Source organism: Oncorhynchus mykiss, chromosome 4 (genome assembly GCF_057628025.1).
Source record: "Oncorhynchus mykiss isolate SJ-2025 chromosome 4, ASM5762802v1, whole genome shotgun sequence".
Classification (NCBI taxonomy): domain Eukaryota; kingdom Metazoa; phylum Chordata; class Actinopteri; order Salmoniformes; family Salmonidae; genus Oncorhynchus; species Oncorhynchus mykiss.
In genome coordinates, this window is record NC_143025.1 from 997,544 (window position 1) to 1,007,500 (window position 9,957).

Below are 9,957 nucleotides of genomic sequence, written 5' to 3' on the forward strand. Positions count from 1 at the left end.
TGTTATGAGACTATACAGGACTGACCATCCATGATATCAACATTATAGTTATAACCATGTTATGAGGCTATACAGGACTGACCATCCACAATATCAACATTATAGTTTTAATCATGTTATGAGGCTATACAGGACTGACCATCCATGATATCAACATTATAGTTTTAATCATGTTATGAGGCTATACAGGACTGACCATCCATGATATCAACATTATAGTTATAACCATGTTATGAGGCTATACAGGACTGACCATCCATGATATCAACATTATAGTTATAACCATGTTATGAGGCTATACAGGACTGACCATCCACAATATCAACATTATAGTTTTAATCATGTTATGAGGCTATACAGGACTGACCATCCACGATATCAACATTATAGTTTTAATCATGTTATGAGGCTATACAGGACTGACCATCCACGATATCAACATTATAGTTTTAATCATGTTATGAGGCTATACAGGACTGACCATCCATGATATCAACATTATAGTTTGAACCATGTTATGAGGCTATACAGGACTGACCTTTCACAATATCAACATTATAGTTATAATCATGTTATGAGGCTATACAGGACTGACCATCCACAATATCAACATTATAGTTTTAATCATGTTATGAGGCTATACAGGACTGACCATCCATGATATCAACATTATAGTTTTAATCATGTTATGAGGCTATACAGGACTGACCATCCATGATATCAACATTATAGTTTTAATCATGTTATGAGGCTATACAGGACTGACCATCCATGATATCAACATTATAGTTATAACCATGTTATGAGACTATACAGGACTGACCATCCATGATATCAACATTATAGTTGAACTTTGTTTTGAGGATATACAGCGTTTGTTTACATTTTCTTTGTTGACAAACATTGGAGTAAAACAAGCTTATATTTTGGGTTCTCATGGAGTGTGATCGTTGAACGAAGCTCATGAGGCATTTATCAATTAGATTCTTCAAGAATCAATGGTTACATATCATTAATTTATAAGAGCAAAAACGGATGAAGCAACTCCCGATTGCCCCTTTAAGGTATGCTACTGTTGTTTGTCTATTGATCTTGTGCAAGAGGCAAAGACTTGCAATCACAAGCCTTTCATGTGGACCCTCTTCTTGTTTGTTATTGGAACTTGTAAATACATGTTAATAACCCTGTAATTGACTGTATACACCTCGTCCAATTCTCCCTTGTGCCCATAGGGTGAACTGGCGATAAACTGCCAGCCTGTATGTTCCGCAAACAAAATCATACGAAAAGTTATTCTCATAATGAGCACACCCCTAATTACTTGCTAGACATTTTACAATTTCGGGTGTCTTCATGAATTCGTATCGTTGTCAGATGGTCTGTTCGTAAATTCAACTGGCGCTCTGGCCGAGGAGGATACTGACCTCAGTCAAGCACCCAAACTAACTGGCTAAAGTTTGTTAGCTTTACTAGCTACTTCCAGACACAAATAATACAACAGCCGGACCATTTTACTCCCCCCAGCTGGTGTTATGTTTGCCAGAGAGTTGGTGACTAACTGTGCTGCTGGCAACAATTTAATGACACTTTTTTTTGTCGACATTTACGGACACCGACCATTGTCAACGGGTGTTGAGCTTTCCTAAAATCAACAGTTATTCTGTGCTCTGAAATGGGATTAGAGCAAATTTATAAACCCACCTAAATTAATGTCCATTGAGAATGCACAACTACACCATTTAGCTAAGCTAAGAAGGACGTGAATAATCAAGTCAATAAACGTTGGGTAGTTAGATATCAGATAGTTAATATACTGGAAAGTTTGATGTATTAGTAGCCAGCTAACGTTAGGTAGCTAGCTAACATACCGGTACATACTGCTGTAATGATATGCTATGCGGTTCGTAAGAATTGCGTAACTAACAAATTGTCAGCCAACATAACGTGCGACTTATTAGAAACGTAATTACTTTATTACATTGCTCAACATTTTCTTAACATTTGTCATAATTAGTTAAAACATTGAATTTGTATCCGCTCAAGGCGGACGCCAGCTGCATATTCTCCGCCATTTTATTCAAATATGAAAACGTTTGTGAAGCCACGCCCATTTCCTGAGGAATTGCATTATGGGCCCTAAAAGCACAGAAATGATGTCCATCCACTGTTTGTATACTTCGTATTTTGGTGAATGTAGTAAGTACTACATCTGGGAACTGTTGGCATAGTAACTGTATCCATAATAAACCATTTTAAAAAATGTAAAAAAATTATAATATATTTGTTTAAATTAACAACAAATCAATACAGAAAGTACAGGAGGGAACACAACAATATATAGATTATATACAATGGACAATCGAGCTAGGGGGTACAATATCACATTACAATTACACAAGGACCTTAAGGGACACTTATAATTCTAACAGCTTTTTTGTTAGTAGAGTATTTAACTGTCTTAAAATACAGTTCAATTTCTTTTTGTAGGGTAACAAAATGAGTTTTTTTTTATCGTAAATTTACATTTGTGTACATGAAATTTGGCCAAAAGAATAATGAAATGAATTACATAAAAATGTTTCAGCTTATTTATATCGTATGTAAAGAATCCAAACAGTACATCTCTCCACAATAGTGTAAAATCTTCATAAATGTGTTCAATTATAAACCTACTGATGTCTTGCCACAGTTTTCTTACATGAATACAATGCCCAAAAAGATGCAACACTGTTTCTGGGTGGTCATTACAAAAGGAGCCATTTGAGTTGATGTTTTCCTTTAAACTTCTTCATACAGTGGTTGGCAGGATAATATTTATGAACAATTTTAAAGGAAACTTCCTTAATTTTGTTAACAAGTAGGTAACCAAACTTTTCCCCAACAGATATTATCAATAAATCCATTCCAATAAGGCATGACAACATCCTGCTGAAACAAGGTTCGTATCGCTCTGTTGTTGAATGGACCAAAAGAGAAACAAATCTTTCCTACTGATGAGTCAACAGGGTCAATGGAAAGTAGGCTCTGAGGGTTGACCCGTTCCTGAATAACAGAGCAACACCTGAGGGAATGGCATCTAAAACAATGGCAACATCTTTAGGTGTTACAGGGACCTTGTAAAGTGATAAGAATTCCTTATAACTGAGTAAAAGACCCTCTGCATTTACCAGTTGGCTCACCAATAGGATGTTATTTCGGAACCAATATTCTATTTTTGTTACAATATATCCCGATTATTCCACATATAATATCTGTGTGGAGAAAAATTGTGTTTATAAATTAAGGACCATGACAAGAAAACCTGCCGATGAAAAGCAGAACGTTTCACTGGAACTTTGTCAATATTATAATTGCAAAACAACATGAAGTCAAGGCCACCAAAAGTAGAGAAGACATGATGAGGAATAACATTCCAGATAGAAGTGGGTCTTCTTAGGAATTGTTTTATCCAATTGATCTCAAAAGTATTATTTAAAGTAGTAAAGTCCAGAAAATTCTGTCCACCATTCTCATGTGTTCATTACAACAGTTTTCCTAATGTAATGGGTACGGTTTCTCCACTGAAAGTTGAAAAGCATCTGGTCTATCTCCTTGCTTATTTTACTGTCAAGATATAAAGATAGAGCACCATATGTTAGTCTAGAGATACCTTCAGCCTTGGTTATTAGGACTCTACCTTTTAAAGATAATTCCCTCTGTAGCCATTGATTTAGTTTCTTCTGTTTTGTTTTAATAAGAGGGTTCAAATTTAGTAAGCCTCTAGACTTCTGATCCTTGGTAATGGTTATGCCTAAATATGTAAGTTCTTCTTTTACTGGAATACCATAATATGAAGGTCACACAATCTTTGACAGCTATGATTATCCATACTATGAACAATAAGCATACTACATTTACATCACAATGGTTAGTGGTTAGTGCAGTTAGTATGAGTACTCTGTATTTGAACACAGCTCCATTCCCCTTTAAGTTATGCTCATGTTTCATTTTTGTGTTTATCTGTGTTCATTTATTTTTGTAACACATTTGAATATGTATCCTTAAAAGTGTATATGGAATTTCACAACAACAACATCACAGCACAGATTGACTCGCTGCTTTTATTTACTTCCTGCTTTTATTTACTTCCTGCTTTTACTTCCTGCTTTGCTCCTTATGGGTACACTCAAAATGGCTGCCAGTCCAGGAGGATGACATCATCTCAGTCCCATAATGGCACAATTTACTTGAATGGGGATGACAGTTCTATTCATTCTATTTCTGTGGGTAAAACCTGTCCCATAATATATATATATATTTTTTAAACAGTGTTTTGGTTCATTCTCACATCATGCCTTACAATAATGTTACATACAGTAGTTGGAACAAAACCAATGTGAATGTTGATACAGACCAAACATAAACACGTAAAATAAAACACACATTCCACATGAAGAACTATGGGAATATCAGAAGAACCCTGTTTGCCCACTGAGGAGTTCAGTAAAAGCACACGATGGCGTAATCTAATTAATAAACAATAGTGGCCCGTGGAGGTGATGTGAGCAGCTACCAAATATACCTGAAATAAACACAGAAGTCATATTGTAAAAGACGAGAGTGCAGAAAGCCTTATACATGTTGTAAGATAATTGAGAGTCATTTTAAACATGACCATGGGGAAAATAGCCTGGCCTGCATTAGTGAAGGAAAAGGCAGATACCATATGACTCTCTCATTTTCCACTCCTCCAACCCAGGAACAAGGATTTGTGAATATTCTGATAACAATACATGATGGAAACATGACATTACATTGTAGGGTTGTTAGTTGTAGATCTACATTCCTCTATTAAATCAACCTGAGAGGGGCCATTCAGGTGAGGGCCCTGCCTGGTGTTTCCCCTAGAAATACAATGACTGGCATGGGTACACTTAAAATGGAAAGTGGACTTGAATGGGATCATGCGCTCTAGTCATTCTCATTTCTATGGTGTTTCCAGTCATTCCTGTGTTCTCTTCTCTATGCCATCTCAATTGGCTCCTGTTGCAGTGGTGTCTCCATCTTGGCTTCTTTCACTTTCTTTGGTGCACGTTTGTGATTCTTACTGATATTTGATATAAAATAGCAGTTAGTTAATTGTAGTATAATTAAGACAAATTACAACAAAAAATTATTCTGTAAAAATTATTTAAATTTTAATTCTATGTTTAATTAAAGAGAATAATGAACAGTGTACTGTACTGTATCACCAGAGAATAATGAACAGTGTACTGTACTGTATCAGAGAATAATGAACAGTGTACTGTACTATATCAGAGAATAATGAACAGTGTACTGTACTGTATCAGAGAATAATGAACAGTGTACTGTACTGTATCAGAGAATAATGAACAGTGTACTGTACTGTATCAGAGAATAATGAACAGTGTACTGTACTATATCAGAGAATAATGAACAGTGTACTGTACTGTATCAGAGAATAATGAACAGTGTACTGTACTGTATCACCAGAGAATAATGAACAGTGTACTGTACTGTATCAGAGAATAATGAACAGTGTACTGTACTATATCAGAGAATAATGAACAGTGTACTGTACTGTATCAGAGAATAATGAACAGTGTACTGTACTATATCAGAGAATAATGAACAGTGTACTGTACTATATCAGAGAATAATGAACAGTGTACTGTACTGTATCAGAGAATAATGAACAGTGTACTGTACTGTATCACCAGAGAATAATGAACAGTGTACTGTACTATATCAGAGAATAATGAACAGTGTACTGTACTGTATCAGAGAATAATGAACAGTGTACTGTACTGTATCAGAGAATAATGATCAGTGTACTGTACTGTATCAGAGAATAATGAACAGTGTACTGTACTATATCAGAGAATAATGAACAGTGTACTGTACTGTATCAGAGAATAATGAACAGTGTACTGTACTGTATCACCAGAGAATAATGAACAGTGTACTGTACTGTATCAGAGAATAATGAACAGTGTACTGTACTGTATCAGAGAATAATGAACAGTGTACTGTACTATATCAGAGAATAATGAACAGTGTACTGTACTGTATCAGAGAATAATGAACAGTGTACTGTACTATATCAGAGAATGATGAACAGTGTACTGTACTGTATCAGAGAATAATGAACAGTGTACTGTACTGTATCAGAGTATAATGAACAGTGTACTGTACTGTATCAGAGAATAATGAACAGTGTACTGTACTGTATCAGAGAATAATGAACAGTGTACTGTACTGTATCAGAGTATAATGAACAGTGTACTGTACTGTATCAGAGAATAATGATCAGTGTACTGTACTATATCAGAGAATAATGAACAGTGTACTGTACTGTATCAGAGAATAATGATCAGTGTACTGTACTATATCAGAGAATAATGAACAGTGTACTGTACTGTATCAGAGAATAATGATCAGTGTACTGTACTATATCAGAGAATAATGAACAGTGTACTGTACTGTATCAGAGAATAATGAACAGTGTACTGTACTGTATCAGAGTATAATGAACAGTGTACTGTACTGTATCACCAGAGAATAATGAACAGTGTACTGTACTGTATCAGAGAATAATGAACAGTGTACTGTACTGTATCATCAGAGAATAATGAACAGTGTACTGTACTATATCAGAGAATAATGAACAGTGTACTGTACTGTATCAGAGAATAATGATCAGTGTACTGTACTATATCAGAGAATAATGAACAGTGTACTGTACTGTATCAGAGAATAATGAACAGTGTACTGTACTGTATCAGAGAATAATGATCAGTGTACTGTACTATATCAGAGAATAATGAACAGTGTACTGTACTGTATCAGAGAATAATGATCAGTGTACTGTACTATATCAGAGAATAATGAACAGTGTACTGTACTGTATCAGAGAATAATGAACCGTGTACTTACTTGCTCTGTATCACCAGGAAAATAACGACTCCAATAATTATTCCTCCCGTGATCCCCAACACCACTCCCAGAATCAGGGCTGCAGGAAGCAGAATAACGTGAGTTTTTTTGTTAACAACAACATAACAACAACTAATGAATAAAAGATCAAAATTGTTAAATAGACCTACACTATGTAGACAAAAGTATGTGGACACCCCTTCAAATTAGTGGATTTGGCTATTTCAGCCTCAGCCATTGCTGACCGGTGTATAAAATTGAATAACACAGTGTACTGCACTGTATCAACAAAGACAGAACACTGTACTGTAATGTACTATATCACCAGTAATGATTAACAGTGTACTGTAATGTACTACATCACCAGTAATGATTAACAGTGTACTGTAATGTACTATATCACCAGTAATGATTAACAGTGTACTGTAATGTACTATATCACCAGTAATGATTAACAGTGTACTGTAATGTACTATATCACCAGTAATGATTAACAGTGTACTGTAATGTACTATATCACCAGTAATGATTAACACTGTACTGTAATGTACTATATCACCAGTAATGATTAACACTGTACTGTAATGTACTATATCACCAGTAATGATTAACAGTGTACTGTACAGTACTTTATCACAAGAGCTCAGTGTCTTTCAACGTGGCACTGTCATAGGATGCCACTTTTCCAACAAGTCAGTTTGTCCTGCTAGAGCTGCCCTGGTCAACTGTAAGTGCTGTTATTGTGAAGTGGAAACGTCTTGGAGCAACAACGGCTCGGCCGTAAAGTGGTAGACCACACAAGCTAACGGAACCATTGAGTGCTGAAGCATGTCTGTCCTCGGTTACAACACTCACCACTGAGTTCCAAACTACCTCTGGAAACAACATCAGCACAAGAACTGTTTGTCGGAAGCTTCCTGAAATTGGTTTCCATGGCTGAGCAGCCACACACAAGCCAAAGGTCACCATGCGCAATGCCAAGCGTCGGCTGGAGTGGTGTAAAGCTCGCCGCCATTGGACTCTGGAACAGTGGAAACACGTTCTCTGGAGTGATGAATCACGCTTCACCTTCTAGCAGTCTGACGGACAAATCTGGGTTCGGCGGATGCCAGGAGAACACTGCCTGCCCCAATGCATAGTGCCAACTGTAAAGTTTGGTGGAGGAGGAAAATTGTGTGCGGCTGTTTTTCATGGTTCGGGCTAGGCCCCTTAGTTCCAGTGAAGGGAAATCTTAACGCTACAGCATACAATGACATTCAAGACGGTTCTGTGCTTTCAACTTTTTGGTAACAGTTTGTGGAAGGCCCTTGCCTGTTTCAGTATGACAATGCCCCCGAGCACAAAGCGAGGTCCATACAGAATTGGTTTGTTAAGATTGGTGTGGAAGAACTTGACTGGCCTGTACAGAGCCCTGACTTCAACCCCAACGAACACCTTTTGGGATGAATTGGAACGCCACCTGCAAGCCAGGCCTAATCGGCCCTACATCAGTGCCCAACCTCACTAATGCTTTTGTGGCTGAATGGAAGCAAGTCTCCGCAGCAATGTTCCAACATCTAGTGGAAAGCCTTCCCAGAAGAGCGGAGGCTGTTATAGCAGCAATGTTCCAACATCTAGTGGAAAGCCTTCCCAGAAGAGTTGAGGCTGTTATAGCAGCAAAGGGGGGACCAACTCCATATTTATGCCCATGATTTTGGAATGAGATGTTCGACGAGCAGGTGTCCACATACTTTTGGTCATGTAGTGAATCTCTCTACTCACCAATAGGAGTATATAGACCTGTATCTTTACCCACCAATAGGAGTATATAGACCTGTATCTCTACCCACCAATAGGAGTATATAGACCTGTATCTCTACTCACCAATAGGAGTATATAGACCTGTATCTCTACCCACCAATAGGAGTATATAGACCTGTATCTCTACCCACCAATAGGAGTATATAGACATGTATCTCTACTCACCAATAGGAGTATATAGACCTGTATCTCTACTCACCAATAGGAGTATATAGACCTGTATCTCTACCCACCAATAGGAGTATATAGACCTGTATCTCTACCCACCAATAGGAGTATATAGACCTGTATCTCTACTCACCAATAGGAGTATATAGACCTGTATCTCTACTCACCAATAGGAGTATATAGACCTGTATCTCTACGCACCAATAGGAGTATATAGACCTGTATCTCTACCCACCAATAGGAGTATATAGACCTGTATCTCTACCCACCAATAGGAGTATATAGACCTGTATCTCTACTCACCAATAGGAGTATATAGACCTGTATCTCTACCCACCAATAGGAGTATATAGACCTGTATCTCTACCCACCAATAGGAGTATACAGACCTGTATCTCTACTCACCAATAGGAGTATATAAACCTGTATCTCTACCCACCAATAGGAGTATACAGACCTGTATCTCTACTCACCAATAGGAGTATATAGACCTGTATCTCTACCCACCAATAGGAGTATATAGACCTGTATCTCTACTCACCAATATGAGTATATAGACCTGTATCTCTACTCACCAATAGGAGTATATAGACCTGTATCTCTACCCACCAATAGGAGTATATAGACCTGTATCTCTACCCACCAATAGGAGTATATAGACCTGTATGTCTACCCACCAATAGGAGTATATAGACCTGTATCTCTACTCACCAATAGGAGTATCGGGCTCATCCTCCTCATCCTCACTACCTTCATCTGATGACAAAACATCAGATTATTAAATCAGATTATTATGTTAGATTAGTATGTCAGATTATTATAAACATAGTATCAGTTAATTATTCAACATTACATTCATGTGTTTTTCAGTGTCATGTGGCATTGAAAACTACAAAAAATATTTGTAGAACCTCTAAGTTAGGATATTTCATGATTCACGATTCATTCGTTTATGCTGTGTTATTTTATGTGTTATGTCATGTCATGTCATGTCATCTCACCATGAATCCCGGCACAGGTGGCGTTGCAGGCCTGATGGTCGATGAACCTGTT

At 37.2% G+C, this 9,957-nt stretch overlaps 1 protein-coding gene across 1 annotated transcript in view; it reads right to left on the bottom strand.

The window, feature by feature from the left end:
• Positions 1-4,098: 4,098 nt before the first annotated feature.
• Positions 4,099-9,957, bottom strand: part of si:dkeyp-73b11.8 (kunitz-type U19-barytoxin-Tl1a) — a 19,093-nt gene continuing 13,234 nt past the window's right edge. Inside the window, exons 3-6 of the mRNA XM_036969222.2 lie at positions 9,906-9,957; positions 9,616-9,660; positions 6,937-7,015; positions 4,099-5,086 (exon numbers count right to left, since the gene is read on the bottom strand). The exon at positions 9,906-9,957 is cut by the window's right edge and continues 125 nt beyond it. Of these exons, the coding sequence (XP_036825117.2) occupies positions 5,002-5,086; positions 6,937-7,015; positions 9,616-9,660; positions 9,906-9,957 (261 nt within the window). The 3' untranslated portion in view covers positions 4,099-5,001. The remainder of the gene's footprint in view (positions 5,087-6,936; positions 7,016-9,615; positions 9,661-9,905) is intronic.